The sequence below is a fragment of the Leishmania martiniquensis genome, chromosome 34 (assembly GCF_017916325.1).
Source record: "Leishmania martiniquensis isolate LSCM1 chromosome 34, whole genome shotgun sequence".
In the NCBI taxonomy this organism is placed as follows: domain Eukaryota; phylum Euglenozoa; class Kinetoplastea; order Trypanosomatida; family Trypanosomatidae; genus Leishmania; species Leishmania martiniquensis.
Window position 1 is genome coordinate 1,217,844 of NC_090169.1, and position 17,595 is coordinate 1,235,438.

The 17,595-nt window shown below is 57.6% G+C and overlaps 5 protein-coding genes across 5 annotated transcripts; all 5 read left to right on the plus strand.

Moving 5' to 3' along the window:
- Positions 1-723: 723 nt before the first annotated feature.
- LSCM1_02326 (uncharacterized protein) lies at positions 724-1,473 on the plus strand (the record flags this gene model as incomplete). Its single annotated transcript, XM_067319909.1, has 1 exon — positions 724-1,473. The coding sequence occupies one exon, from the start codon at positions 724-726 to the stop codon at positions 1,471-1,473; it is 750 nt and encodes a 249-aa protein (XP_067175284.1).
- A 2,938-nt stretch (positions 1,474-4,411) lies between these two features.
- LSCM1_02327 (uncharacterized protein) lies at positions 4,412-7,177 on the plus strand (the record flags this gene model as incomplete). The annotated part of the gene is made up of 1 exon (XM_067319910.1): positions 4,412-7,177. The coding sequence occupies one exon, from the start codon at positions 4,412-4,414 to the stop codon at positions 7,175-7,177; it is 2,766 nt and encodes a 921-aa protein (XP_067175285.1).
- Positions 7,178-10,170: 2,993 nt separating this feature from the next.
- Positions 10,171-11,223, plus strand: LSCM1_02328 (uncharacterized protein; the record flags this gene model as incomplete). Its single annotated transcript, XM_067319911.1, has 1 exon — positions 10,171-11,223. One exon carries the CDS (start codon positions 10,171-10,173, stop codon positions 11,221-11,223), a length of 1,053 nt encoding a protein of 350 aa, XP_067175286.1.
- A 1,044-nt stretch (positions 11,224-12,267) lies between these two features.
- On the plus strand, positions 12,268-14,067 carry LSCM1_02329 (uncharacterized protein; the record flags this gene model as incomplete). The annotated part of the gene is made up of 1 exon (XM_067319912.1): positions 12,268-14,067. One exon carries the CDS (start codon positions 12,268-12,270, stop codon positions 14,065-14,067), a length of 1,800 nt encoding a protein of 599 aa, XP_067175287.1.
- Positions 14,068-15,421: 1,354 nt separating this feature from the next.
- LSCM1_02330 (uncharacterized protein) lies at positions 15,422-15,958 on the plus strand (the record flags this gene model as incomplete). The annotated part of the gene is made up of 1 exon (XM_067319913.1): positions 15,422-15,958. One exon carries the CDS (start codon positions 15,422-15,424, stop codon positions 15,956-15,958), a length of 537 nt encoding a protein of 178 aa, XP_067175288.1.
- Between the last annotated feature and the right edge of the window lie 1,637 nt (positions 15,959-17,595).

Consider the following 17,595-nt stretch of genomic DNA (forward strand, 5'->3'; position numbering starts at 1 on the left):
AGCCTGTTAGATCATCCGCGCACTGGCTGATGTGGAGCATTTTTTTTCAGTTGAAACACACTTTCACACACACACACAGATACACAAAGACATTTAGCACCGCGCACCTGAACAAGAGCTCCCCTCGTGTGTGTTTCCTCATTATCGATGATAGACGCAAGAGCTGTAAGCAAGGCCTACGCAGACGCTGAAATCGCCCCCACGGAGAAGGTTTGGCGGAAGCTGTCAAGGTGGCATGCGAATAGAGTCCACGCCGCACACAAGCAAGAGTCTTGCACGCCGGCGCACGGAGTGTGTGGGCCGCACGCGAAGCAAAGGCCCCCAGTCCCTCTTCATTGTGGTCTGGCACTTCTCTATCTGTTCGCATGTCCCCACTGTTTTGGGAAGTTTTTGTATTTTTTTTGCGTACGCTGCAGTCCTTCGGCATGTCCGACTGCTTCGCGAATCGATTGCTCTGTTTCTTCCGTCCACCTCTCTCTCTCTCGCTGACCCCCTCCGTCTCCTTTCGAAAGCAGCACCGAAGGCGACACGAGCGCCCGTGACCCAACGACGTGCACTTCCTTGAAGAGTGGTTAAACGTCGCCGTCAACCACTCGCGTTTGGCTCGCCTGCACACCGACGTCCCTTCAGGTCTTCGTCAAGGGCCCACACTGCAACTTCCCCACAACGAAACACCAGGGGCCTTACGTCCATTGCCCGTTGCCCTCGTCTTCCATCCCAGCCATGAGCATCAATCCAACGATTGGTGATAAGGACATTCTTCAGCGGCGCACGGGGGCGAATCCGAAGTATAATGGGGTGCAAGCCGTTGTGGATTCGGGCATGACCACCGAACTGGCGCATTACATGCGCAGCAACATCGTAAAGACGAAAAGGCAGCCTGGTGAGTTGTTTAAACGATTACGCACAGACGCCATCGCCGCCTTCCTGCGCCGACAGGAGCCCAAGTCGATCTTAGAAGATGGCGGGTTCGCTCGACCGATGGATGAGTACGGCGGCCCTGAAAATGCGTTCGACAACTGCGCTACCAGCTACCTGCTGCTTGACTGCCGCGAAGTGGAGCAGTACACGGCCTGCCACATCAAGACAGCGCTGCACTACCCAAAGATCAAGCTGCATCACTCGACGAATCCGTTTCTGCCCGAGATGTACGCCTACAAGAACAAAACAAAGATGTGCATAGTTCTCTATGACTTGGAAGAGGAGGCCGTTTTGCACCTGGCCAACACCATGTTTCAGAAGGGCGTTGACAACATCGCCATCGTGGCTGGCGGGCTTCGCGAATTCGCGCAGGACTATGCGGATTTACTCACGGCATCCCCTCCTGTGCCAATTTTCCCCAGGGATTTGCGCTTGAAGCGGCGTGCTGAAGAGGTCACACACGCGCGCAGCGAAGCTCGCACTACCATGTCCCACAAGCCGAAGAGCTTGTCGAGTAGCCTAGCCCGCTCGACGCGCAAAGGAACTTTCTGAGGTGGTCGCCCAGAGCGACAGCGCGGAAGGTGGTTTGCCAGCCGTCTTCTTTTGTGCCGGCGTTGCACGCAGGGCGCGCACCTCTCGCCTTCCCTCTCATGCATTACGAACCGCACTCGCTGGCGTTTTTGTGTGTAGAATCCCCCTATGCACGTCAATTCACACCCGTTGGCGTTGCAGTCGGCCGATAGGAAGGTAAAGAAAAGCTGCCCAACGCATGGGCCGTCAAGCAAACAGCGAAAAGCGAAGGCGAACAGCTGAGGATGGTCGCAGATCTCTTTTTCTTTTTTTGCGCGCCGCTGCGCCTGCCTCTTTCTCACCGCCACTGGAGTGGCGCACCTGCCCGCTTGCCCGTCCCGTTCCGTAGCCTTCATGGCTGCGCGGGCCTCATATGCCGTCTCCTTCCTGCCCCTCCCTCTCTGTGTGTGGGCGGGCGGGCCCTTACGTGTTGCGGAAGTGTCAAGCGTTAGATGAAACACATTTACAGCAGCAAGTCATTTCAGCATGAAAGGAGCGAGATCTGTGACGATTGCATGGTAGTGTTGGTGCCGTTAGCATCACGCGCATGCCTGTATGGCATCACGCTTGTATCCCGAGGCGCCCTTCGAGGACTGCGGATCATCCGCCTGCATCGGCTGCCTCGCGCGGCATAACGTCATGCCCTTGCTAGTCATTCCTCATGCTAAATGCTCGCCAACGAATTTCTCGTCCTCTGTCGCTCTTGGTCGCTTTCTTTGCTGGCCTTGACGGCCCTTTGTACCCGCGTATCGCGCGCATGGTTTGGTCGCACTCGTCACCACGGCTGTATCACCACCACCACCACCACCGTCTCACTCTTCCCTGGGAAAAGTCATACTTTAAGGAGTGCGTGTGCCTTCCTGCTCGCACCCCCTCATCTATCCCATCTAACTCACTCTTTCCCGATACAATCCTCCTCACGCACCGAACACAGATACATTCTTAGCCCGCTCTCACTTCCTCGCTCCCTCCCTCCCTCCCTCCATCTGCTTTACCGCCCGTCGTGGCTGGTGTTGCTGCTTTTCTTTATCTCACTCTTTTCGATCACGCCGCCTTTCCTCTCCCTTCTGCGACTGGGCGGAGGTACTCTTCCCTAGTTTTTCTCTTGCTTTTGTGCGACACCTTTCACCCCGTAGTGGAGCTGCGCGCCGCACGCTTCGCGTTGGATCTCTTCCCAAGTTCTTCTAGACGTGCTAGACGAAACCAAAGGTACATAGACCGCAACGGGTAGGAAGGGAGGGGAGAAGGGCCCATTCATACCTTCTCGTCTCTAGAAGTGTGATACAATCGTGGAAGCCGCTAAAGATCTCACGTGTCTGTGCGTTTGTGTTTGCTTGTATGTAGGCGAGCGTCTCGTGCGCCATCTAGCATAGCGCGCGCGCTCTTCTTGGTCCCGGGCTGGCGTTCACTCTCACACTTGTGCAACGTGGCCGACAACGCACACTTTGTCTGTCTGTCGTGTGCAGAGAGCGGAAAGGGACGAAAGAAAAGCGGAGTTCTCTCCATCTTCGGCTCAGACTCTGCCACGCATCGCTGAGCGGAGACGCGGGGGAGAGGGAACGTGGAAAAAAAAGAAGGAAACAAGTCGTGCGATGCACGGGGCTTGCCGCTGAGAAAGTCAACGTCCATCTGTGCGCGTGTGCATCTCTCTCTCTCGGCTGATTTCGTGACCGCTCTTCTTCACAGGCTTGGGTGAGGCCGTCGTTTCTTTGATTTCTTTACTCCCAGACGATTTCGGGCCTGCTCCACGAAGCGCATCCATTGAGGGAGCGACCCTGTAAATAAAGGTTTCCTTCGTACGGAGAAGAAAGGAAGGACGACGACGACGACGCTGTGGCGCTCTGAAGTGGATCTTCCTTGACACACACACACAAATAGGCGCGCGTGCTGGGGGTAAGCGCGGGTGACACGTCGGTACATAGCTACACAGCATCTCGTTCCTTTTTATTGGAGGGGGAAGGAGATTGTGCGTGTGTGAGTGCTCGTGCCGGTGTACGTGTACGTTTTTGTGAAGCGGACTCCCTCCACGATCTGAGTGCTCCCCTTCCCCCCTTCGCTCCTTGGAGACCACTCTCCCTCACCTTCAGGGCACTGTGCATCGCTGGCGTAGCTTTTTTTTGTACGAGTGCCAAAGTCATCGCCCTTTATACGCGCCCTCTTCATCATACCGCCTCTTTTTGCTCGTTGTTCTCCTGCTCTTCCCTTCACGTTTGCATTTTGTTTACGTTGATGTCTGGGTGTCCGTGAGCGGTGCTTGCATCAAAGCTTTTCGTCTTTGGTGTTCATCTCGCGTATGGGTCGAAGCAGACACACTTCGATTGCGACGTTCCTCTGTTTTTTTTCTCAGTACCCCTTCTCACTCCCTTTTTCGCACTGTAGTTGACTGCCCCTCCCCCTCCCCTCTCCCTCTCCCTCAGCCTCCCTCTATAGAACGTCTCTCACGTTGGCTTATTTTGTTCGTCTTCAAGTTCCTCGTTAAGCTATACTGCTGCTTTTTTTTCTTTGTACTGTTGTGGTTGCTGCTGTGTGAGCGGTGCATTTTTTTTCCGATTGCCGAAAGGCTACAGAGCTGTCAGGGGGAGTCTGACGCGCGCAGCAGCGACGGCTGCGGAAACACTTTTGATCGCGCTCCCTATTTTTTTTCTTCGTTTCTGACGTGCTCTTATCTTCATCCCGTTGCTCTTCCCCCTTCCCCTCTGCTTCCCTCACCCCCTTCGTCATCACGTGCATTTTTCTTCTCTCTTTGGCGTGGTTCTTGCACCGCTGCGCGATCCACACAGCTTGAGCAGTTCTACTTCGTCTTAAGCTTCCTCCGACGCTTTTTTGACCTCTGCGAGGAAACGGAAGCGTTACACTCGTGAGCAAAGCGCGCTGACCGGCAAAGGACGCGAGTGCACAGGCGCTGTACCGCATTACGTTTATGCAAGTGGATATCGGCAACAACACAGTCCGGCAAAACTTCAGTAGCATTATCCTCAGCGAGGAGATTCGTCAGCTTAACGATCGCCTTCAAGAGGAGTACGCCGGCGCTGCGCTCGCTCCAGCAACCACCGCGAGTCACCAGGGAGGTGGTGGTGTTGTTGGCTCCGTGTTGCCCCAGCGGCGCGGCCATCCTGGCGCTGAAGGAACTGCCGGTGCACCAAGTTGGCACGAAAGCGCTGCCCACTTGCATCGTCGCCCGTCTCTGAACCTGAGCCGCCCCTCCGCCGAATCTCGCTACTCGCATCACTACCGCGAGGCGAGCCAGTACGCCAGCGTTCCACACAGCCGCTCCGCGCACTCGCAGTCGCCTGAAGAGTCCACTCTGCGGGCACTGCCGGCACTCGTCGGGGGATCGCATATCGCCCCCGCGCCGTGGATAGCCTTCCCAGCGAATAGCACAACGACCATCAATCACACGCAGGCCTCGAATCGAGCCACCGTGTCCGTCAGAACTCGGGGCCTCAGCAACTACGCTACACCGCCGTATCACGCACGGCAGCTGCCCTTGCAGCAGCAGCCGACAGCAAACGGTTTTGGCGGCGCAGAGCCGCCGCTGGGGCCGATGGCCACCGTCACCTCGACGCAGCATCGCCAGCAAGGCTGGGCGGACGCGTTGCACCACAACGGCGGGGCAGCCTCAGCTGTTGCAGTCGTCAACGACGCACCTTCGCGGTTCGGAGACAACGCGGTCAATGGGTTGGCCAACAAGGAGATAGATGCGAAACACCGGGCCAACGAGGGCAGCGGCAACCTCGATGATAAGCCTGCCGCAGCCCCCATCCCGAAACTTGCACAGACGAAGATTCAAATAGGCATGCGCCTGCGCCGATGGCTCATTATCGGCCGCATCGGCGCCGGATCCTTTGGTGAGACGTTCACGGCCATGGAGGTGAATAGCCCGACCGAGGAGGACGATAGCCTCACGGTAGCCTCAGAAAACTTGAGGCTGATTGAGAATTTGCCGCCGCCGGAGGAGCGCAACGAGGTATGCATCAAAGTGGAGCAAGAAAACAAAAATGTTCTGCGACTAGAGGCGCTTGCCCTAAAGAAAGTGCAGCCCTGCTCACAGGTAGTGCGGTACATCGGTAGCGGCTGTACAAACGGAATGAACTACGTGGTGATGCAAAAGCTGGGCTCCAACCTCGCCGAGCTGCGCCGCCGGAGCCAGCACGGAACCTTCAACATCTACACGACCCTAAAAACTGGTATATCGTGCTTGACGGCGATCCGCGGGGTGCATGATCTGGGGCTGGTGCACCGTGACATAAAGCCGTCCAACTTCGTTACCGGGCTCCCTGGCACCCCGGAGCACATCACGTGCTACCTGATCGACTTCGGTCTCGCCCGCCGCTTTCGCCGCTCCAATGGCGAAATCCGCCCGCCCCGGGACAACGCCGGCTTTCGCGGCACCAGTCGGTATGCTTCCGTCGCCTCGCATCACCACCAGGAGTTGGGGCGGGTGGACGACTTGTGGAGTTTACTTTTCATGCTCGTAGAATTTGCCACTGGCACGCTGCCGTGGCGCAAGTACAAAGAAAAGGATGACATCGGACGCTGCAAGGAGGAGTCCATTAGCCCGCATCTCGTGCGCAATCTGCCTCGTGAGTTTCAGCCGTTCTTGGCGCATTTGCAGACGCTCCGCTACGAGGACGAGCCGGACTACGACCTCCTTCTCACCCTCATGCATCGCGCCCTAGAGCGTCGCGGCTACCCCCCGAACAAGCCGGTAGAGTGGGAGATCGACGCGTCAGTTGCGGACTCCGGCATAGACGCCGAGGGCGTACCTATGTTGTACGCTGACACTGGGGCCCCGCGTAGCACTGTTGCTCAGCCTCAAAACATAGGCCCGGCACCTGATGCCCTGGCGAACGGCCACGCGATACCCGCCACCACGAGCAGCAAGCTGCTTCAAGCGCCGCCCCGACGGACAGCTCCGCAGCCTGACGCTGTAGAAACGGGCTCAGGAGAGCTGCAGCGCACACATCTGCCCTCCGGCGCGGTTACGGCGGTTCATGTTGCTGTCCCCGCAGTTAGTGGCAGCAACGGTTTACGGAATGGCGTAGTCGAGTACGGACACCCTGCCGATACTCTGCGCCCGCATAACAGTGGTACAGTGCGTGTTAGTGAGGTCGATGTTGGCGGCTTCGGTGCAGGTCAGGACACACCGCTAGGCGTCGATGTCGTCATGCAACATCCGGCGCAGTGTCTCCAAGCTGAGTCCGCCGACGTTCCCGGCGCTACAGTGGAAGTTGGCCTCGGTGACGCGGAGACGAACCGCGCATCAACGAGCTCAGAGGAGCGCGGCGTCAACGATTACTCCCCGCGCGAAATCGATGAAGGGCGCAGTCGCGCCTCTACACCTGTTTACCGTTTCAACATTGCAGGACCCCCCGACGCTAATTGCCGCGGCATCACACCAGCTGAACTCCTAGCCAGCACAGCGAGGGAACCGAATAGCGGCAGCCGGATGAGGGAGGGATCCAGTAACCGCAGCGTGCTGCCTCATCGCGGAAGCCAGCCGCGGCGCGGCACGAAGTCCGTCGAGGTAAAATACAGTAAGAAAGGAGGGTGGCTGCCGCATCAGAAAAAGGGCAGAGTGGCCGCCGAGCTTGACACTGCTGTAGTAGGCAGCGAGGAAAGAGAGATGCAGTACAGTAGGACAACGCATAAGAAATACTCCAGCTGTGAGTGCATCATCATGTAGTCTCACCAGCATGACGAATCTCGAACTTCTGCTATAGTTTCCATCGACCCCTTCTGTACTTCTTTTGTGTGTGTGTGTGCGTGTGTGAATGCGCTGTACTACTAGAAGGGTGTGCATGTGTGCTTGTCTGTGTGCGGGCATGCGCGTGCGTGTCGGTTTAGCTGGAGAGCCTAAGCTTTGCTTGTCTCTCAACCCTTTCTTTTACTTCTGTTCTTTTATGCGTCTGTCTCTGCGCGCGCTCTCTCTCCTTTTTGTCCATTCGTATTGCGTTCGGTGCGCTGAGTTGTTTTTTTTTTATCTGTGGCGACCTCGCGGTCTTCTGCTCTCTTTCCTCTCCTCCTCCACCCTCTGAGCAGACGCCGAAAGGCTTACGGGAGGCGAAATCGAACTGGGGAGAAAGCAGAACCAAAGAAGGGGATTGCAGAGGAGGGAGAGGTGAAGGAGGGGGTATCATGGGCGATGCGAAAATGGGCGGGGCAGTACGGCTGTGGGCCCAGTGTATGTCCGGCTGAGCGTTTTGGCAGCGGCCCTGTCCCTACCCACTCGTGACGCCCTATTCTCGTACCGCTTCCTTTTTCTCCCCTTCCCCTTTTTTTAAATGTTTGAACCTCCCTTCACCCTTCACCCTTTGCCCTCCCCCTCCCCTACTGCGCAGTTTCATACTAGTGCGCGTTGCTGTGCCCTCTTCCCCTCCCTCACCCCTCACCCCTCCGGCATACATCACACTCACGCGCAGTTTTTTTTTTCTCCCCCCTTTCGGATGCTGCTGTATAGGGGTACTGTTTTCATCTGATGCCAAAGCGGCGATTAGCGTGTTTCTTTCACGTCTCTCTCTGCGCACGTGTGTGTGTGTGCGTGCGTGCACCGCCTCCCTCAAACCTCCTCTCTTCGGCCCTTGACTGCTCTTCTTTCTGTGTCGCTTTCTGTCTTGTTTGCTTTTGTTGGCTTTCTGACTGCTCGCTGACACACACTCTTTCGTCCGTTGTACCGTAGCGCACGCTCGTTTTTTTGTCCGAGTATGGCGCTACTTCCGGCGCTATCCTTGGATCGGCTGTCTACGTGGCATTGCATGCGTACCTGCGCCTGCTCTTATCGACGGCGACGTGAGTCTCTCGGCACGGAGCACATCTTTTGGTACAGGGTCTTGCCAGCGACAAGGATGGAATCGGCAGGAGGTTCCCCCTCGCAGGTCCACTGTTTCGAAGCCGCGAGGGCGGGCGCGCCTGCGCTGTGAATAGGTCGCGCCAGCCACTGGAGTGTCCGGGGTCGGGAGGTCGAGACGACGATATGTCGTCGCGTCACTGCCGGGCTCCTCAAACAAGGACCGTCGCTCCTCGTAAAGGACCGAGGAGACGCTCGAACGAGCACCGGTATGTCTTTGCCCGGCTCCCCGAAGGCTTGGGTACTGATGACGTTCTCTAGCTTGGGACGGAGCGCGATGATCCGTTCATTATAGTTTGTGAACGTCTCGCTTTCTATTTCTTTCCCGGTGCTTTTTCCAGCTGGTCTCTGCAGGACGCTGTCCGCCCTGCCCCCATCTCTGGCCCCTTCACGAATTTGCCCGTTTCTGTTGGCTTACGCTGCTTCCCTTGCCTTTTGGCTGGCAACCCCTCATTTTGCGCCTCTGCTCTCTTTTTTGCGTTGTGCGCAGTAGCGCCGTTCGACGCACAGTCTGAGCGAGTACAGGTCTGCATTGCAAGTGCGTCCGCCAAGTGAGCGTTCCTGTGTGTGCTTTTTCTTCGTAATGTTTCACTTCCGGGTGCTTTCCTCTTCTCACCATGCCCTTCTTCAGTTGCAGGGAGGACGAGCCCGTTGGCATTTTGAAGGAGGTGTGTCGTTGCCGCAAAAGATCTCTGTACCATAGGCGGAAAGGGAGGTTTTGCTTTGCGTGCACTGCTGTTGGGGGCAGGGGTCATCCGACTACCCGCTGGCATCGCGTGTGAGGGTGTCTTTTCTTCTGTGAGCCTGTGCGTCGGAAGAGGAAGCGGTCGCTGATTCTTTCCTGCTTTGCGTTCCACTCACAACAGTGCGATTGTGTGTGTGTGTGTTGCTTCTCTTTCTTCCTTGTCGCCACATCTTCGCCGCAGGTCGACAGTTCCGTGACACCCTCCCCTCTCCTTCCCCCCCCCAAGCACACAGAAACACACACACACACTCGTTCTCGTTGGCCTTCTTTGGCGCTGGTTTTTTTCTTTGGATTCCATCAAAGTTGTCGATGGGATGGGTGCGTATCTTCGTGACGTTAGCGATGCCCTTTTTCTTCTGGCGCTGGTTCCCCTTCAGCTGGCTCTCTCTCTCTGTAAAGGTATATTTCATTATCTATTTACTTTTGTATACATGCGCTTATAAGACGAAACCTCCATCCAAGAGAGTGAACACATCACGCCGTCTTCGCAAAACCTAACGGAGACGGAGGCACACCCGCGTCGAGCACGGTCGAGGGGAGTGTCACCCTGTACGCTGGCAACTGCCGCCTCATGGAGAAGGGTGTTTCTGCTGCAGTCTCCCATGCAGTCGCATCGTCTTCTTGTATGTGGCTCGCCCGCCGTTGGGCTGATTGGACCGATGTCCTTTTCGAGCAACGCTACTGCATATACGCGCCATGTGCGGCACTCCTTTTTGGCGAGGCTGGCATGAAGGGCACATGCGGGAAGTGGTGACGGAAGACCTGATCCATCTCTCTCTTTTTCTTGTGGCTGGAGTCTATCGTCTCCTGTCTTGGTCGTCATGCTCTTCCCCTCGGCGACAGTTGGTTGTTGTCTGCAACAGAATCTTCCGTCTTTTACTCGCCAGGTGACCCTCGTCCCCTTTTCTCCAAATTGACACCCTCTGGTGCGAGGACGTCAGCGACTCAGTGTCACCTGCGCTGCTGAGTGTGCGTATCGGCAGCGTACGACTGCAGCACATTCACAGAAAGGGCCCATCCGCTATCGCACCGGCGCGCTCTACAGCGTTGTGGCCACCATCTTTTCTTCACTAAGCCGCTAGCCAGCATGTCGGAGCTGGACAGCTTGATTGAAGAGCTATTCCCTGAAAGGAAAAACAACGGATGCACCCCTGCCCCTCTTTCTGGCCCGTCTCGTCGTCGATCGGAGTGGGATGATGAAAGCGACGACAACCAGGAGATCGTCAAGGCAGCGAGTGCTCACATGCACACTTCGGTAGAACGGCACCCTTCCCCAGCGCTCTCCCCTGCGCGGCCCTCCTTCTACGGGGGAATAGCTGGCTCTACTAGCGGCTCTATCGGCCACTGTTTTGACGACGATAGCGACACTGACAACAATCCCGCACACCCCACGGTGCTCCGACATGAGTCGAGAGAACAGGCGCGCAGCGAGCCGAACGTGCGTCCGTTTACGGGCGTGTCGAAGCCGCTGCTCTTCCCTGTCCCATTTCCATCCCTCTCAGACTCAAAGGGCTCCTACGCGTGTGCCTCGCGGTGCTACCTCACGAACCTCGGTGTAACCCTCTGCAGCGGCGCCGGCCACCCCACCCTGCAGCAGCTGCGCGCCATCGCTGCTGATGAGCACGCGAACGTGGAGCCCTCGCGCACGCAAGCGATGTTGCAGAAAGGCGCCTTTCATGCTGCCATAGCAAAACTGGGTAACGGCTGCCTTGACCACCATGGTGACTATACGGGCGACGGTGGCTGTCCGCACATACTGTGTCGCAAGTGCAACTACATGGTGGTGCGACTTCAAAACGCCGAATGGGATGCTGAAGGTGGAGTGAACTTGTACTTGACCTTGCGCAATTTTTATCCAGACTGGTGCCGGTTGGCGAGCGCGACGCCAGTGGGGGTGGAGAACGGCGCGGAGGCAGCGCGCTTTGTCTTGCGCACACGTTCGTCGGCGGCCGCCTACTGCTGCCAGTGCTCGTGGGTGACAGTGAGCAGCGCCAAAGTGGTCATTGAAACAAGGCTGACGGATATTGTTGTGACAAAGACTGCGAGGGAGGAAGAGCATCCGTTTGCCACCGAGCTGCCCTTGCCGCCCAGCGAGCGGCGGCGACCGCCGCTATGGGTCTGCCACGGCCACACGCGATGAAATAGGCCTTTCCCTCTCTCTCCCTCTGTGCGTGTTTGTGTGTATTCACGGGGCGAGAAAGAGAAGCAACAGCGGTTCCGGGAACACAACTGAAACGGGTGCCCCTCGCCAAAGTACGTCGCTGCAGGGAGGGCGGGAGGAACGCTTACTAGCGTCTTCTCAGTGTTTGTGTCTGCGTGAGAGAGGATGGGCGAAGGGAGGGAAGAGGGGCTTTTCCATTTTGCTGTCGTTCACATGCGCTCCCCAAAAGAAAACCCCGCCTGTCTCAAGTGCAGCAGGCGCCTTTGACTCTGCGGATACACACACACACACACACACAAGAGGGAAGGACTGACTTCGCTGACGACATCAGAGCTCAGTTCTCTTCTGCAGGACCGCAGCCGCATCTATGGCAGGATAGGGTCCTGCCGCCTCTCGGTTGGCGCGCGCGTGTGAGCGCCCACGTACCTCTCGGTCAGTCCCCTCCATGAAAGAAAGCATAACGTCGTCGTCATCGGTGCAGCTAGGGCGTGGGCACGAAGCATTTTGTTCACCTCCCCTCCCTTCGATCCTCATCTCTCGCGCCTGAGCAACGCCAGCTTACGGAGAGCTTTGCCGGTGGAGGTGTATGTGCAATGTACAGAGTGGAAGGGAATGGAAGCGCTCGAAAGCCCACTGGGCGACGGAGGGACATTCGCGGGAGCGTTAGCGTTTACTTTTTTTTGACTGTTCTTTACGCTACGCGCTTCTGTCGCTTCATCTCCTCTGACTTGCCGTCCTCTTCTCCCACTCACTCGCCTGTCGTCCGCATCGCTTACTGCATGGCGCCTCTTTGACATCCGCCCGATGCGTACGTCCGGTTTTCTTCACGCTTGTCTACACTGGCTACCTACGAGCACTCCCCACCGCCGCGTAGGGCTCCTACTTTCCTCGTTTTTTGTCGCTGACCGCAACTGCCCCTGTGGGCGAGTAAGTCTCTGCCGGCCTACCCGACCCCCTCCCCCCCCCCACACACAGTCCCTGCACATCTCTCACACGCACCCCCCTTATCCCTCTCTCGGTCTCATGCCTTCCAGAAAGTCCACCAGGTCAGCGGCCTCCAAGAAGGAAGAGCTTCCAGACCCTGCGACGATCCGAAACGGAGCGAGCACCTTGTTCATCGGCGGGTGGTCCTCGTATGCCACCATCGAGTCTGTGAGCGAGGTCAGTAGATCGGTGATCGCAGCTAACACAGGCGCCGACGGTGTCGTCGCTGCGCCGCTGCCGCGCACCGATGTTCTTGTCCTTCCAACAGAGGACGCCGACGGCGACGATGGCGACGAAGCTACGCAGGCTCCCCTCATCGTCGAGGTGGCTGACCAGTGTTTTGTTGAGGGCGTGTCCCGTCTTCAGTGTGTGCAAGCCCAGTCGCTCGTGAAGACCTGGGCGCCAGCGCCAGTCGCGTCCACAGAGGCTACGGAGCCTTGCGAGCAACCGCAGAAGCCTGTGCCAGAAGAAGCCGTGATGGACCCCTACGCGGATGCCCTGCAGGACCCGCGTTACACGCAAGTGGTGCCAGTCGGACCCAACTACGCTGCACGTGACGTCGTGATTCGAGGCTGTTGCTCTATTGAAGGCGTCACGCCTAATATTGTTGTGCCGCCGCAGCTTCCGCCGAAGCCGGACCTCGATGCAGTGACACTGGATTCCCCAGCGGGCACGGCTGCGGCAGGCGAGGCTGGCGCGCCAGTCAAGCGGAAGAAGAGAGCGACCGCCAAAGATAAGAAAAAGCCAAAGCTGACGCCTGAGCAGTTGGAAGAGCTGCAGCAAAAGAGGGCGGAGTTGGAGGCGCAGTACATGCAACAGACAGAGGAGGCGGTGCAGCGCGCGAAGCAAGAGTCCGAGTATCTCATGACCTTCGCCCATCCCGACCGCTGGGTGCACGTGGTGTTCCGCCACATGACCTTCGCCGGTCCGGTGGAAGTGCACCGGGCTCATGTCTGCTTCCAGAACTGCCGCTTTATCGGCAGCCCGAATGCCCCCGCGTCGGGCCGGCCCCTGCTCCTCGTCAGTCAGTACTGCACCGTGCAGTGCACCAAGTGCAGCTTCGAGGCGCCAACGCGGTGCGGCATCTATGCCCTTCCGAGCGCGCAGGTAGAGGTGCGGAAGTGTCTCTTCAGTGGCGTAGCGCAGGATAGCCTATGGGCAGCGGAGCTGCCGGGAGTTTCCCCGCAGGCCGCCGACTCCGCCGGCTCACTAGACGTGGACAGCGGCGCTGCGGATGGCGCTCGCGACGACGAGGCTGGTTCGCCGCCTGATGCGGCAGACGCACACAGCGCCGCTCACAAGGCGAGCGGCGTGCTGGCATTTCCTCTGGTAATCAGCGCCGGGCTTCAGGAAGCGGCGAGCGCTGCCCTCGCCAAACGTGGCGCCGCGGTCGGGATACTGACAGACTGCGCCAAGCTGCTGGTGCACGGTTGCAACTTCCTGCTTCTTGGTGTTGGGGTCTACATCAAGGGAAGCTACACCGCTTACCTCTCCGGGCACAAGGTAGCTGCGAAGACGACTCAACAGCTGACAGCGGAGGCGTGCGACACGTCTCTGGAGGGTAACTCATTTCACCACTTTGCCAACGCGGCACTGTTGCTGGATAGGTCCGCTCGGCTTGTCTCAGTTCGCGGTAACTATGTCGAGGGGTCCGCGCACTACGGGCTGGATTGCCAGAGCGGTGTGAAATCGGTGCTGGTACGGCAGAACTACTTTGCGACGGATGCCACGGTGCGCATTCGCGAAGGCGCCAATGTTGCGATGCTCCATAACGACTTTCAGAGCATTCCGCTGAATGACAACACGCGCGATAACCCATCCCTGCAGCCTGTGTACTAACCGCACCGAGCGAGTGCCGGCAAGGGATGCGCTTGGGTGTGTGTGTGCCGTTGCTGTATCGTTCGAGTGTGTGTGGCAGTCATGGGCATTGCGAACGAGGTCCCCTTTGCTGTGGCAACCTCCGCTTTTCGAAGTCGCTGCTGGCGACGTGCTGATGTACAGTCATGAGGAAGGCCGTGTGGAAAAACTCGGCGGGCTAGAGGGCGGAGGGCTGCCACCTGTGCAAAGAGATCGGCCTCTCGTTCTCTTTGGTGGCGCTCACTGGCTTTGCTTGGCGGAAGTCTGTGATGGCCGTCACCGCCTCCTCCTCCGCTCACCGAAGCCCTTCCTCTTTGCCTCCGTCGCTTTGCGACGCATTATCTTTCTCTTGGACGGCCGTCTCCAGCCAACCGGCATGGTATGTACCGTCCGGCCCCTGTAAATGCTTCAACACCTCTTTCTCTCTCCCTCTCCCACCAGTGAATTTGCGTCGCCAGCGTGGCGTACTGCGGTCGGCCTTGCGCGCGCGTCTCGAGCCACCTGACAGCCAAGAGTGAGAAGGGTTTCTCTCTACTACAGTAACGCGACAGCGACGTCCATCTACATCCGTGTCCCGCTCCGTGGGGTCGAGCAGCCTTCATGATCAAGCTAGGCGCCTCCTCGGTGCTCTGTTCGTCGTTTTCCAAAAGCTGAAGCTCTAGCGACACACCAACGTGACCTGCACTGGCACTACAGGGATGCAGCTCCGTATCGCAGCCGCTGAATGCTGTAAACCTCCTCCCCCTACCGTTAGTTGCCGCTCTCTCTCCCCACCTGCCCATCTACACCATCCCCTCTCATTTTCTCTTCGCCATCGACGAACTACCCGCGCTGTCGGTGTCATCAAAGCCTTCAGCACGCGGCTCCAATCTCTTTTATTCATTGCTTCCCCCCTCTCTCGCGCTCCGTCCACCCCTCCCCCTCTACTCCCCCACCCCTCCTCCCTTTCCCACGCCCCCCGCGGCTCTCATTACATTGTACCTGTCCAACACGACCACAGAGTAGCAGCCGGGCACGCGCATATACGCATGCTATTTTCCCCCATCTAAGGTTGGTGCTATTACTGGGTGTGTCTCGTCTTCATATCCCTCTCTCTCTCGCTCACCTTCATCAGTACCTCGCATTTACTTCTGCGCCACTTGCGTGTTTTGGGTGGCAGGAGCGCTGGTCGCAAGGAGTTAAGTGCGGGGTTAATTTGTTCATCAACTCGCATCGTCCCGTCGAAAGCGTGTGTGGTGTCAATTCTTGCAGTGGAGAGCCTCTTCGCGCTACCAGAAAGGAGAGCAGACACTCACAAAGGCAGACGACGGTCAAACAACTCGTACGGTGCGCCAACATGTCTTCAGACAGCAAGCAAAGAATCGTTGTGTTGGCGGTCGTGTCTGCGGCGGCAGCGACGGCGTCGGTCATCTACTTCTTGACGAAGAAAGGGTACACGAAGAAGCTAAGCATGATCGGGCATAGGATTGGCGTCTCGGTGCAAAAACACATGTCTTCCCCTGCTGGTGAAGTTCCTGGCAGCGGTATTCGTCCTGTGACGAGCATCGTCAAGAAGGGCTACACGCGCGAACAGCTCTCTCAGTACGATGGTGTGAAAAATGAGCGTATTTTCATCAGCGTCAAGATGAAGGTGTATGAGGTGGCGCCCCACTTTTACGGTCCAGGGCAGCACTATCATGTATTCGCGGGCACAGAGGCCTCTCGCGCCTTGGCCAAGTCAGATCTGACGGGGAAGTATTTGAACCAATACTGGGTGAACTGTTCCGAAGAGGAGCTGGAAGTGCTAGAGGAGTACGTCGAAAAGTTCAACTCCAAGTATCCGGTGGTGGGCTGGTACGTTCCGGATGATCAGTTCTACAAGGTGACGGAGTGACGAGCACGGCGGGGCTTGCAAGCCCTCCCCTCCCCCATCGGGGGTATGGTATATCACACGCGTAGGTGCTCGTGTGTGTGGTTATTTGAGAGGGTCGCTCACCAAGTAAGGGGCGATGGAACTACAGCGGCGACGCGCCTGCGTACGAGCGCGCCCAAGGCGCTCTTCAGGCGCAGCTGGAGGTCGCGGGGGGGAGCAGGAGGCCGGAGGGAAAGTGGTAGGGCACGAGGGCGAGCTGCGCAGGGGCGAAGAAACGGATGACGCGCATCTGCCGTGTCTTTGGCAGGTGCCCGTTAACATGAATAGGCTGGTCAATGGCGAAGACCTTAGAGGGATGCCTCTTTTTACTCTCTTGCTCGGGAGCCTTTTTCTGCTCCCTCATGTCTACTAGTGGATGGAGTTTAGCTCTTCGCGCCCAGTTTTCTGGCTGCGTCAGAGCTATCGCGCCGCGTGCATGTGCGTATGGGATGCCCATACTTCCCTCTGCGCGGGCGCTTGCCACCACCACAGACACCCCCCTGTCCGTCGTGCTCTGCTGCGCTCATATGCCTTGCTGCTGTTCCTGTTGCTTGTGCCCTTAGGCGCTCTGTCGGACAGTTATATATACATGTATATATATATATATATATGCATTGGCGCCTCGTTCTCCCCCCTACTCCCGCACCTCACCCTTTTGCCTCTTCCCCCCGGCATATATATATATATATATGAAAGCTCCCTTCTCTATTCTTCCAGGGATCCCCATCGCACTCCCTTCCCCCCACCCCTGCCCACCTCTTGTCGCCTGAATCTTGTGTGCTCTTCTTTACTCCCCTCTGTTTCTTCCCCCTCCCATTAACGGTCATATCCGCATCTCTTGCTGCTGCATTGATGGGTCTCTCTCCTAGTGTGTGTGTGTGTGGAATGCACATGCCATTTCGTAAGTAATGTAAGATCAGCGTCTAGTGTCTGCTGAGGCTTCGCGTGGTGCCGTGGGCGTGTTGGTCTTAGTCTGTGCGCGTGTAGGTGTGGCGGCTCCCAAGGGTGGCGGAAGGTTAGCACGCCCTCTTTCTTCCGGTCCCCCCTTTTTTCGCGCTTGTAGAAATACCTCCTCGCCCATGTCCCATCACGGCGTGTGTAGGTGTTCTCAACGCCCTACAACGCGGGTGGGTAGTGGAGGCGCCATTTCCTTTCCAAATGTCACCATTCGCCCTCGTGATGCTGCTCTGAGCGGCGGCGGACCTGTTTTTCGCTCGATGCCTTTGCACCCCTCTCAGAACACCTTCGGCTGCAGATGGTCGCTCTGTCGCGTGCGTACCGCACTCTTTTCCGGACGCTGCGTTTTTTCGACTCTGTGCGTATGTGTGGTTGAATCGTTTCCGTGATTCTTTGTGCGCACACCCTGCCGACAGACGCACTCTCGAGACCCCCCCCTCTCACTCACGCGCAGCGTTTACTCGGCATAGCGCCGGTGCGTCACATGGGCAGAGAAGCAGGCTAACAGCTGAAGGCGGCGGGGGAACCCTTTTTAGCGGTGCCTGTGGAGACGGTTCAAGACGGTATTCATGGCGCCCGCCTCTTCCTGGCAAACTCCTTACATCATCTGAAAAAAAAAGGCATACGGTGCTACTCGCCCAGCCTCGACCTCTTTGGCTAGA